The sequence below is a fragment of the Pelmatolapia mariae genome, linkage group LG23 (assembly GCF_036321145.2).
Source record: "Pelmatolapia mariae isolate MD_Pm_ZW linkage group LG23, Pm_UMD_F_2, whole genome shotgun sequence".
Lineage (NCBI taxonomy): Eukaryota > Metazoa > Chordata > Actinopteri > Cichliformes > Cichlidae > Pelmatolapia > Pelmatolapia mariae.
The window spans coordinates 45540198-45558898 of NC_086246.1; the positions used below are offsets into that span (position 1 = coordinate 45540198).

The window sequence follows — 18701 nt, forward strand, 5'->3', positions numbered from 1 at the left end:
GGCAGTAGCTGTAACTGCAGGCCTTGGCTAGCCTTTGTAATGAAAAATTGTAAGACTGCTACTTTTCTGTCAAGCTGACCTTACTGAATGAAAGGCTTCATACTGTCTTACTTTGTCTACATGTAATCTTTCAGATATACCGCATGCTGATGTACGAGTTATAGTGTTATAATGGAATTCTGTGACCATGGCAGATCACAAGTCTCTTCAAATATTCCAGGTTTACATGGTCAAAAACCATGCACACTTCTGTTGTACTCTGTACTGTTGTTTGAACTCCTTGCAAAGACAAACTAGCTGTGTGCCCTTCAATTTATCTCCACAACACCTTAAGCAGAGGTCAGTAAAGTCTGGTAAACTCTCTTTTATTCAACCAGCTGTGCCAAGTGGCATCCCATGAGGCAGTTTATCAAAGTTTGAGAAGTAACCGTGAGAGTACAGCTTACAAAAAACTTTAAAACACCCTAATGTGTGAAGTGGGTGCGCTTCCATCAGTTGTAAAGATTTAACATCAACAATAAAGACTGACGCAGATGTTATTAAACCTGTTCTAAAGAGTCTCAACTGCAACTTTACCAACTCGAATGTTACAGAGATGAAGCATAACAAAACCTACACACGTTAGTCATGCTAGTAGTAGGTGGCCCCTTCAGTGAATGTGTCATGCTTATCAAAAAAGAAAGAAAGAAAGAAAAAGAATACAAATGAAGGCACCAGATGCGCTTTTATAACAAATATAGCCTGCAACCAACACAACAAGCTCTAGGGAGAAAATGGTTAGCAACAGAAAGCAAACTTTACTATATTGATCAGAACTGAGCAACAGAAATTAGTTATGAGCATTTCAGGTCATCCATCCATTTATGCATCCTGCTAACAGAGGGTTGCGGCCAGCACTCGGTCATAGAGCATATTTAAGTTGATGTTTAACTATTTTGTGATTTGATTCATTTTCATGGATTTTATTATAGGTTCTGGCTTCTTTGAGTTACACAATTATACAGTCATACAATATTGATTTTAAACAGTAATGCAGTAAGTGAATGTTAATGAGAGCTCAACCCATTAATACCCATTAAAACACTTGTGCTGAAAATTGGCTTTCACTGTTTACATGTCTACAGTCCACCAGACACTGCTTTTGCAACTGTCACTGCATTTTTCTGCTTATTAGTTATAGGCTTCTTTACAAATGAGGACTGTAAGACCAAACAAAACATGTGCAAAGTTACAGATTAACCAACCCGACAGTGGAATAGACATTTCGTTAATTAGAAAATTAGAGAGGAAAATACATAAACTTTGCTTTGTAGTGATAATTAAATATTATGGACTGTTATAATGTTGCCGTTTTTGGCACACATTTCCGTACACAAGTACATTGACTAGAGCATTACTGCAGGACTTTCACTTGTAATGGAGTATTTTTTTAAAAGTACTATAACTACAAATACCAAACTAACTTGCTGAATATTAACCATAAAGAGAAGGTATCAGATCACTCTTATATTATGCGTAGAGAGATTAAGTTTTGAATATTCACTCTGAATCATAGACAATATAAAATATGGATATAGCTTCTGGGTCTGAAAAATAAAGCCAACTGGAAGTGCACTAAACCTGCAGTTTTTTCAAAAGCCACCAGGAGGTGATAACTGTGGCTGCAAAAACAATCGAAGTCCTGCAGAAATGCAGGGGACAAACAGCCCTCTGCCCAGAACTCTTTCCTGCTGACTTTATGGGCTTTTCTAGGTGTCAGAAAGGAGGATTATCCAGGATATGCTCACTGGTCAATGATTCAAGACTGAGAGGTGATGAGTGCATGAGTGGTGTGGTTTACAGTCAAAACAACAAGACTTTGAAAGTGACAGTGAAAAGGCTCGTCTCGAGGCTACAGACCCAGCGGGTGATGTCACAGTAGCTATGCCTATCTATTATACTTTTCCATGGTCTTAATTTGCAGCTAATAGCTGTCAGAGAAATATAATGAGCAACATTACATTAGAGAACACGCACTTAGTTGCTTCCCATGTTTGATGAGAGTTGAGATGTGCTAAAACAAGCTTAATCAAGCCAGATTTCCTGATCATCAGATGGGGTCATATAACAAAACACCGCACAGCGTATACACAGCTGGTAGAGCAGAATGCGTGGTCGCCGGTGTATGAAAGACCTGGCTCAGACTGATGATTTTGCTGGCATTGCTCCTCCGCCCTGACTTACGTACACACACAAACACACAATTGCACACACACAACTGTAAAAGAAGCTGTTAGAGAGCTGACAGGCCGCCATCTGCGGCGCGCCATCATTAAGACGGGCCTGAACGCAGATTCATGAGCAAAGCTATTCAACAACCTGGCCGCAATAAAGATGAGGAAGATAAACAGGGTTAAGATGCACATTAATCTTTTTTTGATTTGGATAAGCAGTTCGGTGTTCATGTATATGTGTGTTCTTGCCTGGAGCCTTTTATGTTAATGTGTAAGATAAAAACAGACAGTAATTATGGGAGAGGCGGAGTGGAGACGGAGTAAGAGACTGTCAGGCCTGAGATGATGCTAAACCCCTTGTTGCTTTTCATAATCTTCTTGAACTTTGGCAGTGTCATTAAGCGATAATGCAAGATAATGCCAGAGATCCTCATCGATTCGCCATGCCTGCCAGATGAGGCCAATATCGACCCAAGAACAAGGTTAGGATGAGAAGTCTTTTCATGCCTCTAATTTATCTGTTCATCTCAAAACCAAGTTGTATTGCAAGAAATAGCACAAATCTGACCTAAAAATAATGCATTTTAATGTCTTTTCAGAGAAAAAATCTGCTTGTAGGACCCTCTGTATGCTTTTATAAGCCTTATGGACACTCGGCTCAGAGTGTGTAGGTGCATACTGTTCCTCGGAGCCAATCAAATGAGGGCTTTGGATGAAATTTAAGCGATTTTTTTGGAGCGCTGCTCCAAGTGCCTGTAACAAATCTCTCACTACTGCACAGCAACAGAGGAGAGCTGAAGGTCATTTTCAGCTTTGAATTTAAGAGAAATTCCCGGTAAGCACTCTTAATGAGCACTGTCCTTGGAACTCGAGCTGAGTGAAAAACATCAGCGAACACGCCTGAGCAGGGAGCGTAAAAGAGACGCTACATTCAAAGTGACTGATTGTCGTCGGGAAACTGAACCCAGCAGTGTGGATTCTTCCGGTGTTTCGGAATAATAATGAAATGAGTGAGTCACATATCAAAAGAGTTGAGAAAAATGAGAAGAGCAATGCAGGAAGAAATACAGAGAAAGAGAGCGAGGGAGTGAAGATGAGATTGGCTTCTTACACAAAACAGTGTTGTGAGGCAATGAAACCATGCATTGATAGGAGAGCACTCATCAGAGGAAGTTCAGGTGAAGTGAAGGTCTCCGAGGTTAGATGGTGCAACAGTAGAAGTATTCACAAACTGCTTCCAAAACAAAATCCCTCCCACTCATTCGAATTCCCCTTTCACCTTCTTCCTTCCTTCCTCCTACCTTTGATCCTCCTCACTTGTCTGTCTCCTCCTTCTTTTCGTCTTTTCCTCCTACGCTTTTTCACTTGTGCCACTGAGGGATTCGCCCTTGGCAGCCTACTCTGTTGCCTCAGCCAGAACTGAGTTGGAATATTAAGAAAAAAAAATGAGGCCAAAATTGTATTAGTTTTATTTGTGTCTTGGATGTGAGGAAAATATTTCGTCTCATCTAAAGATATTTGGAAAGGATGTCCTGAGCACATTGTGGTCAGCGAGGAGCAGATGGAGCTTAGAGCAAAACTGAATCTCTCACATATAAAAGAACACAATGGTAACTGGAGAGGACACACTCTGATGACACACAGGCAAAAATGGTCCATTTGGTTTTTCCAGGAATGAGCGGGACATTGTTGAGACTGTGGTCTATAAAATCATTCGACAAAAAACCGAGGTTACAGCCATTGGTTACATTAGTTTTTCAGCACTTAATTATTTCTTACAGAAGGCTTTTACATCAGCACAGGTTTTGGACTGAAAAAGCTTAAAAACACTCACATTTCTATTTTTAAAGGACAGCATCATCTACTAAGCATTCACCTTCTCTGCTGTTGACCTGTGACTCAGTAACGAAGTAAAACCTCATCTCATATCATGCAGTCTCCGATTGTTAACAAGCACAACCTATTGCAAGCCTGACTGAACAACTGAAACCATCCTTGTGTGTCAAGGAGCTGCCTTTTGGAGAATGAATAATTATATGAGAGAATAATTATATGAGAGATACCATAATTTACTTAATGGCCTATCCAGAAAATCTATGGTCCAATTTTTGTAAATGAAATTCTGGAAAAATCAGGAGCCACCCCTCATTTCTTTATTAGTATTTGCAATTATTTAAAGTGGTCTTGAGCCACAGTTCTCCAGGCTTGTTGGAGGATTTTCAAATGTCTTCTTTGGACATTGGCTATTTTTTCCATTTGTTTTCAGTGGATCTTTATACCTCAAAATTTCAGAGCAATGTTTTTTTTGTTTTGTTTTAGTTTTCTTGGTAAAGCACTTAAAACTGAATCATTCAATCATAAAAAAGCACCTAACACAAATGACGTTCATCTTTTGAAACATTAGCTGACTCTACAAAGAAAAGAAAATAGACAAAGATAGCATAGTTTGACAGAAATAAAATAGTATTTTTGTATCAACAATGTGATTTCCAAAGAGCTAATAGTAAAACCTTGGCACATCTCAGCATGGTGTGGAACATTTTGGTTCTACTTGTTAGTCTTGGCAATAATGTCAAACACCCAGTACAGTAAAAGTATACATGGATATAGAAAAAAAAACCAATTGAATACTATCAGTCATGGATTGACCTCCCCAGTGAAGCAGTTTGAGATCATGTTGAGAGAGAACGTAACAAAAGGCAGTGAACATTAAAAGAGGAGTTCTGTTGAGCTCCTCAGAACTTCACAAACTCTGTCTTATATAAACTGCATTTCCATTTACGTTAGCAGATATTTCAATAACTTACCTCACGTACTCCTTATTTTCCTAGCAAAATAACAAAGAAATAAAGGGTTACTCAAGACTTTTGCACATTACTGCACATGAATGCGACAGTGGGAAGGAAAAACTCCCTTTCAACAGGAAGACGTCTCCATCAGAACCACGTTCAGGGATGAGCGCCATCTGCTGCGACTGGTTGGACGGTGAAGGGAGAGAGAAGAGAAAAGAAAAAGGAAAGCACAGAGAGACAGGAGAAAAGCACAAACAACTGGAGAGAAAAGACAAAATTTGACATGCTGCAGTGGTATGCGAACACCTGGAGAGTCAAAAGAGGTGAGTGGACAAGACATGCTTGTCGTATCGCCGTATATCACCTCAAGTTCTGCAGCAGTCTGAGCTTTTTGCTCCTGGGATCATCGCCAAGGGATGATTCAGGGTCACCTGATCTAGCCCTAACTACAAGCTTTTTCAAGCTTTAACTGGTAGGTATATGTGTCATCATGGATAAAAACAAGCCCACCAAAACAAGATTCTGGCTTTTTACATTTATATATAGCCATTTAGCTCTCTCCCCTTTTTCCAGTATTTATGCTTACCTAAGCCAGCCAGTTTATAGCTGCTTCATTCACCAAACGACAAACTATTTTTTAATAAACATATATGTTTTAGGGCTGGATGGCTCATCTGCCACATCTGCCTTCAAAGGCTTTTTCCTTTAATATTTCTTAGTTTTTAAAAATGGATTTACAGTTTTTAAAAAAATCTTATTTATCACCTTATGTTTTACTTTTTATTTTGATTAGTAATGATTATACAAACAAAGTGATTAATATAATTTGTATTAAATCCTCTTTCAGCACACCAAGGTGGCTTGGAAAGATTCGACTTTAGTAACTTGCAGTGATGAACAGTGTACTGCAAATAATTGACAACATGCTAATAATAATAATAATGATAATAAAGAAAAGCTTAATTCAATGCAAAATAAGGTGCATACTGTTTTTAAGTAATTCAAACACAAATAACCACTCTGAGCAAGAAGTTAACGGATCCAAACAAGGGTTTCCTTTAATGATCATTTGTCTTGTAAAGAATATAATACAGGGACAGGACTGGAATTCATAAGAACATACATCAATAAATATGGATAAATACTTGTGGACCACATTCACACAGCTGTAGATGAGTCCAGCGTCAGCGATATTGTGTCTGTGCTCACAGTCGACACGAACACACACAGACTGAAGTGTTGCAGGGAACGGAGCCAAAGAAGTGATGTTTGTCAGTTTGGCAAACTATTACTTCGCTTCCATCTCTCCTGTTGACCGAGCGCCTCTTGTTTTTCTGTTGCAGCGGTATAAACCAGCAGCGTGTGAGCCGACGAGAGGAACAGAAAGCAGGCGATGGGTTTTTCATCCACAGAGGCTGTGTGAATATGGCCCAGAGAGGCTAAGCAACAAACACACCCAGAGTTTAAATGGATTGTTCTAACAAAAAACTTTGAGTATTTATATCACAGAGGAGAAAAGGGAGCATTTTCACTGCTTCCTGCTTTGCGTTTGTCACTCACATTTGTCATAATCCCACTGTAACATATCTCCATTCATCCATCCATCCCAACCATTTTCTTTACAGTGATAAATTGTCTCAACTCAGCATCAGACAGAGCTGCGATGTTATACAAATACCAGCAGTGTGGTTTCCACTATGTTAGCTAAGTGATGCAGCAGTCCTCAGGAGGGAGGCGAAAGTTTAAAAAAAAAATCCTCATGAGATGGTTATGAGATTGAGTTATGAGAGTAGTAGTATGCATATGGGACAGGATACTACCTGGAGTGTCTTATGGACACATAGGAGTGCTATAAGCTACACCAGTCTGTTTTCCTGTCATTTAAAAAACGCTCAGCAGTCAGTCAATGCAATTGTACCGCCGATGCCATCGACGGACTTAATAAGAACCCAGGACAGACAGCCTAATCACGAAATCAATAGTCTGTCTGCGTGTGATTGAGGAAGGACAACAGCCTCTAATGCTCTTATCAGGCCGTCATGACTGATGAGTGTCCTGTTCAAATGCATCAGGTCCAGAGTCACAGAAAGATGTTACAATACATGCGGGAAAGAAGAGTTCTTGGTTTCCTTCATCCCCACAAACATATGCTCTTTGTCATTGCAAACAGGCAGTAGACTTGACTTTGACCTCTGGCTGCTCTAGTCTGCAGGTCAGGGTGTCCTAGCCGTAGTCTCGCTAGTGTGTGAGTGCAGATGTGTGAATGCTTTATGTATGGAATAAGCACTTTATAAATGTGTGTTTGAATGGGTGAAAGCAGCCTGTTGCACAAAGCGCTTTAAGTGAAAATCGCTGCAATATGATTACTGCATTAATAGCTCTGATCATTCCTCAGAAAATTCTTTTAAAACATTAACAGGCATCACAGTACTATTAGGCATTTAACTGATCAATCCTCGAGGTATGTGCAAAGTGACTGATACTTTCCATTTACACTCTTTTGGTATGAGTTGCCCAATTTTACAGATGTTAAACTCTTAAACAGTTGTTTTTGTTTTCTCGACTATAACAGAACTACGATGGCGTTGGTTTTGTAGCACTTGAAGCACCTTGAAAAACTAAGCTTCAATGTCTTTTCCTCAGAAATTTGTTTTCTATAACCAAGATAGCCTTGCCAGCAGTATCACTGTGCAAAAAGAAGCACACATATATCTGTGACAAGAGGTTGTACCCATGACACTGTGACAGGATGTAAACATTAATGATCCTTCAGCTGAATACTAATGCAGCTTCCTTTAATTTAGAGGTATAGTTTGGCAGACAAACTGATACAGGATGTGTTTCTTTTAAGTAATTAATAGGTGGTGACTTCTGCAAACAAAATACATTGCTGCCTCAAATGCATAGTTTGTCATTACAAGTTCCATTTAATTCTAGAGAGAGAAGGCAGCCATCTCTCAATTGCAGATAACGACAGAACTGGGTAAGTCTCACCATATGCAATCTGAGAAGGATAGTGGAAAAACATGTATATTTGATAATGGGGTGAACTATGCCTTCAAGTCGTCATCCTAGAAAGCTTTTCTCTTGTAACGTTGTTTTATTATCTGCAATTTCATGCTTGGATATTAGATTTTTTTTCCCTCCACGTACACTGGAAATTACATTGGTGTTTATGAAGGCTGCTGCACCCGCCTCGGTCACACTCTTCCAACTAGGCACGTGCTTCGTCAAAAACATGTACAACAAATTTAACCGAGCTGCGCTCCCGCTGTCAACATTCAGACAGGGGGCAATCAGACAGTCACAGCTACAAGCACAAGAAGATGCCAATGCACTCCCATCAATCCAATTCTTATCTCATGTATGCGGAACTCAGTAAGTGGGTAACAATTATGATAGGTGGCTACGCCTGAGAAGACGCCTTCTGGCTGCGAAGACATTCAGCGGTTTGCCCGCTGCTTTCCCCCCCGAGGCGTGGTGCTGAGCCAAGAGACAGCTGGCAGAGACCGCTGTTAACTCATTCATCTTCATAATTAACACTCACAATTATAAGAGTTTGTCGCTTTCTGTTTGCCTGCCCTCGGGGCTCTGACTAGAAAGCCCGAAGAGGGAAGAGGAGAGGAGTGTGAGTGGAGGAGATTAAAAGGAGGAGTCAAAAGCAAAGAGAGACTGACACTGTTTGAAATTTCAAGAGGAAAAGTGTGGCTGTTTGAATTCATTGAAAGATTTTTTTTCTCCTCTCTGCCGGTGAGAAAGGTTAACCACCTTTAAAAGACCAGCTCAGTCCCAGCGGATGTGCAAAAGCTAAATTGTTCATTACCCTCAGTCCAGAGGGCGAAGCTCTCCGTTAAATTCAAACGGATCTTTTATGTGCTGTCTATTATACTTTTGACTTCTCTCTTTTTTTAAATAAAAAATGGAACATTATCAGTAGAAATTCCACACATATCAACCTATCAACTCATGTGGGATAGAAGATTTAAATATATTTTCTGCATCTTGTTTGGAAGGCCTAAAAATCTCTGCAGAGGCAATGAAAAATTGACAGACGTCAGACTCTCCTTAAACACAAACGTCTAGTCTTATCAACCACTAGAAGCTAGCTTGTATTCATTTCCTTATCACTTTATCACATTAAAATTTAGTCCTGTCACACAGCTCAACCTTTACGCAGCTGTAATTAAACCGTCCCAGTGTGTCAACTCTGATTTGAATTAGGTCTTCGGTCTGCCCTTTTATTCATCCGCTTTCTTTTATCAGTCTATTTTATAGGAAAGACAGAAAAAAAGAAGTTTGTGTCAGCCTGACATCGTCGAGTGACAGCTGTTTGACAGCTATGACAGTTCTTTGGGCTTCCTGTCTGTCACTCTTTACTTTCCACTCGCTGTCCGTCAACAAAACCCTCCCCTTGTCATGGCTGCTCTGTGGTTTTGCAGATAATGCAACTTGTTAATTAGGCATGCAGCAGATTAATTAAACTGATACAGGGATCTACGATCACTATTCTTCTCCATGTGGAGGAGCGTTGTCATTGCCAAGGTGAGGGGAGATAAACAAAGGCGGGGGGGGGGGGATTTATGTGCGCAGGATAGATTTTCTTACCTCAAGTGACTTTATATAACCCAATCCTGGTTTAGTGTTTTCATAAGATGCGTGAGAGGCTGCTGAAAACCCTGAGTGTACGCTTTCTCCACTAAAAAAACAAGTTAAACTGAATTTAGGTGTGCTTATTGTCCACTTCCCGACAAAGATGAAAGGTACTAAAGTGTATAGGTGGTGATGATAAAAGTATAACGAGATGGAGAAACGAGGGATAAAAGTGCTGGGGTGTAATCCCAGAAGCTCTAACCCCAAGTGCTGGCTTTAAAAAACAGCAATTTAACCCGGCAGTAAAGGGGAAGAAAAAGGGAGCAAAGTGCTTGTTCTATCCATCTCAATCCCCTCTTTAAAAGAGGAGACACGACAGGGGCGAGCTCAGGTGTGAACAGCTGCGAGACTCCAGAAATGGCAAGCCTTAATCTCTGCTGATCCTTTATATCGTCATCCACTGGGACCTCAGCCATTGTCGGCGTCTTCAGCCATAACGCACACATGCGGCATCCACATACACAGACACGAGATGAGCAAGAGCTTGTTGTCTCTGTCTCCTCTGCATCATATTCATCCTCATACCCTGCACAAAGCTCTGATTCATGACACAACAATCTCAGCTTGTTGTCGTGCTTGTTTCCCACTACTTGCTCAATTCTTCCTGCTTCAGAGGGCTGGTTAAGGCTGAAGACTACACTACAAAAATATACATCTTCAGTCCTTTAATCTTTTAAACCTTGTTCTGAATGTCGGTGTTATGACAACGGATCAAATGATGATTTCAGTGACAAACACAGACAAAAATCACTAATATTTTCAGAGCATCTGAGAGATTGAATCTTTGTAGCCCCTAACTTTACTTTTTGGTTCAGTCTCATCGGCACTCTTTCCACAAGCAGCAACTGGCTGTTTTCAGTAAAATAATAATAATTAAAAAAATAAAAAAACTAATGAAATGATACAAATCTAGCAGGCAGACAGACATGTTGTTTTGCTTGACACGTAACTTTTAACTACTCACTGCTAATGATGCCCTACAAAGGCTGGATGTTTAAAAATTGAGACAAACAAATCCTGAACTGTTACCAATGGACTTGCCATGAAAAAGTTGTGGCACAGTGGTTACACTGTTGTCTCACTGCAATATGGCTCTTGATTTGAACCTCATGGTGAGCGGGGGTGTCTACGTGCAGTTTGGATGTTCTCCCTGTGCCTCTGAGGGTTTTCCAAACTGGTGTGGATGGGAGAGGGTGTGGTTGTCTGTGTCTCTGTGTTAGCCCTTTGATGGGACATGTGCTTGGAGTACCCCGGCTCTACCCATATAACACCTGGGATAAGCTTATTTCCAGTTTATCTCTGTCTTGTCAAACGAAAGTTGCTTTGAAGATGGCAACTGAGTGCAAATGGTCACGGGCCAGATTTCAGTCTTCGAAACAACCGTTTCAAAGGCAACGAGGTTGCAAGTTAATTGTAAACTGTCGCAATAATTTTGTTGACCCTGTTTTCCCCAGTGTGACTGTAGCATAAGCTGGACAAACAGTTAAAAAAGTGGATGGTTTTAAATCATGTGTTATAAACTACCCATGTATTAATGGCAAAACTGGTTATTTGTAAGTGTAGTCCAAATCAGCGTTTTACTTTTCTTGACCTGTTGTCCTGATGAGCTTGATCAGGATGCACATTGGCAGATTTACGAAGAAGATTTAAATAAATAAATGTTAGTCAAAAACAGATTGATGGTGAAAATGAATCAGTTTTCAGAGGTGGGAAATGAATCAGTCCACTCTGATCTTCTGTGCACCGTGTTTTTGTGATATATAAAAGTGTGATCTCACTGCCATGTTTGCTAATCATTTGCAAGTCTACATAAAATGAATTGTTAGCAAAATTGAATAATAGAACAATATTGCTTGGAGAGGGACTGAATAATACTTATGCACCTAGCTAATGCAGTCCTTGGCCTGACACACCCCAATATGAATGTACCCATACTCTTGTTGAATACACAATGTAGTAAAAGCAGCAGTAAACCTTCAAAATAAAGGCGAAGCAGATATGTGAGAGGCTCTTCACCCTGCTGCATCACCTTGATTAATTCACAGCACACATTCCCACAGCAGCTCAAATTGTGAAAAAAGACGAAGCAAATGCGGGACTGTTGAACTGAGTTGAGACAAACTGACATCAAACGTTCAGATTACCCCTCTACAATGACAGGTGTGGATGTATGACGCAGCAGGAGGTGTTTGATATTGTTCAACACTTCTGAAAAGTGACTGATGTGTGATGTGATGTGCTGAAACTGCAATGGGAAGGGATGTGATTTCCATTTTCCTCTGGGGTTAAGCATCTGATCTAAAGTAATGGTCTTACACTGACAAGAAGATACAACGCTAACAATTAAAATAATTCAATTACAACTGCTTCTGAATGAAAGAAAATCAATTAAATCTGTTTCGGAACAACTCAGCGTCGCATTAAGTCAAGTACAATGCCTTACAAAGAGCGAATCAAAAGCAGCAGAGTCAAGAAATAAACACTGAGTATTTGTAAAAAATAACTATGTGTTCAACAGACAAAAGGCTCAAGTCAACAACACAATGTCTTCCTTGACTCCTCTGATTTTGATACAGCAAATTCAATGATGTAATCCCTATTTAGGAACTTCTCTCTGAAGAATGTTCAGTGTGGCTCTCAAAGGGTTTTTTTTTTTTTTTTGAAAAACAGGTCAGCGTAGCCCCATGTTTCAGGTCATCGTTGAGCTCGAGGGGAGAGTAAGTGGGTCAAGAAAGAAGGTAGGTAAAAGACAGCAAGGGTATGACCAGAACGTCGGACCGAGAAAGGAAAGTAAAAAGAGTACAAAGGGATTTATTATTGTCCTGTTGATGAGGCCTGGCAACACTTTGCCAGGCCTTGCAGTTGACTATGATACAGGCTGACTTGGAGAGTGAAGGGCAGGACAATGCAGTGCGGGACGAGGCCGGAGGGAGGTGGCTTGGTCAGAGAGTTTTGGGCTGTTATTGTGAAGAACTGTTTGGGGAAATGGGGACGACAGGGAGACAGGCAAACTGCAGCTGGCAGCAGAGGAGAAAAGGGGAGGGGATGATGGGTTTTTTTTTGGTTCAGAAGCGGGCGTGGTTGTGACCCTGGCCTCCCTCTCCGCCGTGGTGGCCTCCCTCTCTGTGGCTGTGCCTCTTGTGCTTTCTGCGCTCTCTCCTGGTCTTGTGGTGGTGGCGCCGGTAACGGTGAGCTCGCCGGGCTGGAGGAGCAACCAAAGCGGAAGAGAGAAGTAAGTATTAAAGGAGTATTTCAGTATGTAATGAGATGAAAGTGAAGGGTAGAAAACTGATGCAAGCGGGAGATGAATCACTGGCAAGCATCAGAAGTTTCGAAACCAGGTAAGATGCAAGAGAACGGATCAAAACGCAGGAAGGTCAAAATGTGCAGATGGTTTAACTGTTTCCACCACACTGAGGGAATCTGTTTTATCTCTCATTGAGTAGACTGGGCGCCTTTAGCAAGGGCACAATGAGCTAGCCACCCACTCACTGCCTCGGTATAAGCTTGTTCCTGGTGTGTACTGCCAAATTAGATTGCTCCGTCCCTTTCTGGGTTTGCCAACAAAGAAATGTCGTCTGCAATGAATGATAACAACATTATAACTCTGGGCCATAAAAACAACTCTGTCCAAAGATAAAGAGTCATAAGCAAAGGAATCTTTATCGCTTTGAACAGAAGCTACATTATTTCAGTATTTCATCATTACTGTCACACTGTGAGCAAAGTGAAGTGAAATACAAGGCTCAGTTTGTTGAATATTTCATATAGATCAACCGGCCTATGAGGAAGAGAAAATTATGGTGAAAAGTTATGACATCAATTCGGTATACTCTGTCGCAGTTAGTGTGAGCAGTTTAAAAATCGATAAAAGTAAAGTTTATTTTAAAGAAGATAAGGTATTCAGTGAAAGAAACTGATTTTCTGTGCTGTTTTAGAAATACCCGGCAGCAAGTGCGATATCACCACAATGTCATCACTATCACCATCTGTGCAGGATTATTTTGTGCAGATGTTTTACATGTGCAAAACAACAGTACTGTGGAAAAGTTTTGAGCCAGTTGAGCCGTTTTAAAGTTGTAGCTGTAATTTTCAGCGCTTAATGAACGTCTACGAAAAATTTTCTTTAGATACTGACTGTATTTTCTTTCATTTTCAGTATTGTCTTGTACCTGACCATTTTTAGAGGACTGTGCTTTTGTTTATCAAACCACTTAACACTGACCTATTAATCATTTAAGCAGAAAAAGACACTTAATTCAAGGGATGAATCAGTGATGTGTCTGCACACAACAGGCAATTTAACAAAGATCCAATTTTAAATTACATCTTCAGACACACTTTGTTACAAGCGGCATGTAACCTGTCCCTATTTCTTTAGTTTAATCTACATAAAATGCCAAAAATAAAAATTCAAGTTTTGTTGGACCAACAAAGTGACTTTCGAAGAGTTTTAGCTGGAAACCTGTCAGTATGTTCTTAAAAAGTTGAGGAAATTAAACAAGTGGAATACAAAGAAAAAGTCTCACGTCTAAAAATTGTGAAACAACAGTATATGAAGGCCAGGTCCTTAAGAAATAGGAAGAATAAGAAGTCTTTCTTAAGGAAACGACACACTGGTATTTCAGCCAGTTGTGTTGGAGATCTTGTCAAAATTGATGGAATTATGAACAGGAAAAGTACCCTGAGTTCCCAAACACACTGCCAATGCAGTAAAAATATATGTGGGCCGAAAAACAATGGAAACCTATCGGCCTTGAATTGGCTTCCCCAGATTATTAGTGAAGCAGTGTGGGATCAACTCGACAGAGAACGGAACAAAAAGCAGCCAACATCCAAAAAGGAGCTTTAAATGTCCTTCAAGAATCCTGGACAGTTATTGCTATTTAAAGAAATTACAAGAAAGCTGGCTAATAGAGTTCAGGCTGTGTTGAAGAATAAAGGTGGTTACACCAAATATTGACTCAAACACATTAAAACTGCATAACCGCTATTTTTGCATCATATACTGCGTTTCCTGTATTTGTTTGCAGATCTTTCAGTAAATCACTGGACCTTTCTTTCTTTCTTGCACGTGTGTTGTATTACATGAAGCTTCAACCTGTTGTTAGAATTAGTTTTGAAAAAGCCTACAAAGGAAAAGTGGAAAAAAACACCTCGAGCACAAAACACTTCAAAGGACACCCTGCGACTTCTAAGCAAGCCCAAGGGACTAAAAACTGCAATTATCAATAATGAGAGTGGGGATGGAAAGCCCGAGAATACACAAAGTGACAGCAGCTCCTGGGGGCTGTTGATGTTTGGGGTTCAGTCTTTTTTGGTGTGTATGCTAAAAATATTAATAATGATTAAAAAAACAAAACAGAAATGTGAAAATGACCTAAAAAATTCTTGCTGTTTACCAAGCAGCCATATTCTCTCTGTTAACACTCACATTTTATGCAGATGATTTTAGGTCGGTCCCACTTGCCGTTAGCACGACACTTAGCAGTGGGCACGTGCCGCTGCAGGAAGCCATCGGCGCACTGGTAACGCACTACTGAGTGGATGTCATAGTGGGTACGCTTCCGACCAATCAGGAAGGCATTATCCACAGTTGGAGGGGCCCCGCAAAGCACTGTAGAGACAGAGAAATACAGAATATTAATGAGGTTAGTTAGTTTTACTGTAATTACTTACAATTCTTGCTGTGTCATTAGTATTTATTAATCAAATAAGATTCTTAAAAGGTTCTTATCATTGTTTTCCTTGTTATTCCCTGATGTGATCAGCTCAAGTGATCCCTACGAGCAACAATCTCAGGTTTCAGAGTCCTCCGAATGTTCGGTTTCAGGCTATTTTTATTCCCTTGGCTCTGTATGACACCAGTGAGAAGAGATATCCTTAATACGTTCCTCTTAGGCACACAGCTCTGAGTGGGATCACAGAAACCCCCTACCTGCGATTCAATCCTTATTTTTAAGAGGAAGTTCAATCAAAAGAAAGTTGCCTCAAATGGAGGGAAAAGAAGTTAAAACATTTTATTTTATTTGTTTATTCGGAACTGTGAAGCAGTAGAGACGAAGAACATGGATCTGGAACTGACCATAATAACTCGTCTTTAAACAGTAATGACTTTAACCTGGATTCACCCCATTAGTGTGCTTCACTTAAACATTTCAGGGTTCCAAATGGTGTTTACATTTAGATTTTAAGGACACATTCCACACACGGCGGGACTATGACTTGGCTAAAACATTTTTTTGAAAACCGCTTCAATCTGTGGATTTAGCGTCTGTAGGACAGGGTGTCTGTCCAAGTCTGTCAGCGAGTGAGTGGGTGGGATTCAAAGTAACACAGCATTTTAGACACATAAAAGAGAGGAGGCAGAATCAGAAAATTGTTTACTCAAGCTGAGACAGACAGAGAACTGACACTCTGGTCAGAGACTGACAGGATGGACAAGCCTCAGGGAGGCACTCAAACAACTTCACCATTTTTTTTTTTTTAGCTCTCCCGTCGGGGTGTCAGTCTGCAGTGGTCGGGGCTGACTTCAGTCCTATCTTTCAACACAATGCGCAACAAAATAATGGAAAAACTATGGTTAGGTTTTAGTCATTAACTCCATCTGATCCATTATGTAAATTATTAAATGAACTAGATAAAATATAGACAGGCTGTAGTTTTAAACTTTTCCATTTACCACTGGGGAAATTTAATAATTTCTATGATAACTAATGAAAAAAAAAACGTTAAATATAAACTAAAGTGCAGCACCATTTCGAACCCCCAACTGATATTACTGGTACTATCAGTCCCCACTATGTCAACCTGCCTTCGTCCCGGAGTTGAAACCCAGCTTGAGGTCCTTTCAGACAGGAAACTTAAAGTCAGCTTTGATGGCCCCTGACTTCATCCTTGTATGCCATTTGCACAGTTCAGCAACAAACCAGTCAGGAGAGGACTTAATCAGCAATCAGAAAATGTTTACAGTCCTTAATTCCCTTGTCTGTGTCCTAATACCTCTTAAATTCTTAATAAGGGAAAGCAATGCCATTAACTCTGATGAAGGGTTTAACGTCACATTTACAGTTTAATACACTGTGGATGGAAGGGGCAATAAGCACTTCCCCCTCACTTGAGACTATTACTGTCTTGACACAAATGAAAGGCTAAAAGGTAGCTTTCCATTAGTCGTCACCTATGTACGCTGTTGAAAGATTTCTCAAAGTGCAGACAAGCTAAGTGAGATTGCACTGAAGTAGGTATAAAATAAAACGTCAAAAAACTCAGAAAAGGGAAATGGAGCTGGAAAAGGTGGGTTTTTTTTTATAGTGAAGAGTAGAGGGCTGCAAATGAAAGGAAGCTGGGTCTTAGAAAAGCCCATCAAAAAAACCTATAAAAAACACCAAAAGCACCTCTTCAGTCTTTTAGGACGTGTGATTGGTAAAAGACTCATCGTTGCTTGCATGACAATGAATCATATTTGAAGCATTGTTTGTCATTGCAACATCTAAAATACACTTTGCTCAGTGTCTTCACTAAATATGGATAGATGTAAAAACTGCCACCTGACTGGTTGGTCTGACGGCTCATACAACTACATAGCACTAATTCAAGGTTAGGATGAGTAACCTTTTATTATCAAACGCAGGTTTTCTCCCAAATAATATCACTGCGGAAGCCTATTAATTATTAATTAGCCTAACAACATTACTCATGGGTGTAAATAATTAAAAGCTGCAGTGATTTTGGCTCTTTAACTTTGCATTTCCATTAAAATAATGCCATGTTTTTGCTGTATTTTTGAAATTACAGATAAAACAGAATGAAAATTATTTACTTTTTAAATGATTCTTATTACAGATAAAACAGAACAGCTGTGAGATGAAGGGGAAAAAAATCTTTTATGTAGAGACCGCTGTGCATTCTTTGAGTGCTGTTCGTGCAAGTATATCAAATTTAGAGGAGGCTACTTTGATTATAAATAGAACATAAAGAAGCCTAATAGCTTTAAAACAGTTCAAATAGAAATAAACTATAATATATCAAATAAACAGATCTCTGACCTGTGTTGATCATGTTTTTAACAGCATTTCCAATCAAAGCAAACAAATCTTTTCAATAAGCGTTACATTCTCTATTTTCCCCTTATCAGCATGAATAAAACTATATGTAAAATCACCATTATTCATATTCATATTTATCAATAAAAGAGCCGGATGTTTCCAGAGCCACAGGTTCGAGATCCCTGTTCTAAGTCAACACTGGAAGTTAAGAAGTTATGCAGTATATCTGCATGTGTGTTGTGAAAATATCTAGAGTTATTTTCTTTGCCGTTTTTCTTGTGTTGCAGGGGGGTAGTCAGTGTGAGTCATGCGGAAAGCTGCAGACAGCTGCTGGGTTCCTCTAGTTGGTTCCTTTATGGCCTCAAAACATCCGCACACCTACTGGCAATCATGTGAAAACAAATCAGAGAGATGTGCAAATGTGTGTGTGTATTCTCTGCACAACACTATGGGAGCACGTCTCACACAGAGTTATGTTCAAACTCAGTTTTGTTTATTAAGAAAGTCTGTTTGTGTGAACACTGACAGCTGCTCAGATCAACTGAGATAATGGTTTTGTTTTGTTGTTCACTAAACAGAAATACACCACAGGTAACAAATCTCAGTCAAAGTCCACTTAGATTTATAACCTGTGGCCTCGGAGAAGGCATTTGACTGCGTCCTTCAGGGTGTCCTGTGTGGGGGGGCCTTTTGGGAGTATTAGGCCCAGTGGTACAGGCTATTCAATACCTGTAGAACCACAATGGCAATAAGTGATGGCTGGACTTTACGAGGACTACGCTTTGCCACAGATTATGTTTAGAATTTCTAGGCACACACAGCCAAGGAGTGAAGAATGTCAGGTTTGGTGGTTGCAGGATCTTCTCCTTGCTTTTTGCAGTCAGCCTCTGTTGGAAAAGGGTGACTGTTTTGGGTTGGGAAAGAGTTGTTGCCTCTAATGGAAAATTCAAGTATCTTGGGATCTTCATGAGTAAAGGAAGTAGATTGGAGATTGACTG

The 18701-nt window shown here is 40.0% G+C and overlaps 1 protein-coding gene across 1 annotated transcript in view; it reads right to left on the minus strand.

Annotated features, from left to right (window-relative positions):
* Window positions 1–6037: 6037 nt before the first annotated feature.
* ncanb (neurocan b) overlaps window positions 6038–18701 on the minus strand; it is a 173518-nt gene continuing 160854 nt past the window's right edge. The window contains exons 15-16 of the mRNA XM_063465887.1: window positions 15090–15272; window positions 6038–12857 (exon numbers count right to left, since the gene is read on the minus strand). Coding sequence (XP_063321957.1) covers window positions 12721–12857; window positions 15090–15272 — 320 coding nt within the window. The 3' untranslated portion in view covers window positions 6038–12720. The remainder of the gene's footprint in view (window positions 12858–15089; window positions 15273–18701) is intronic.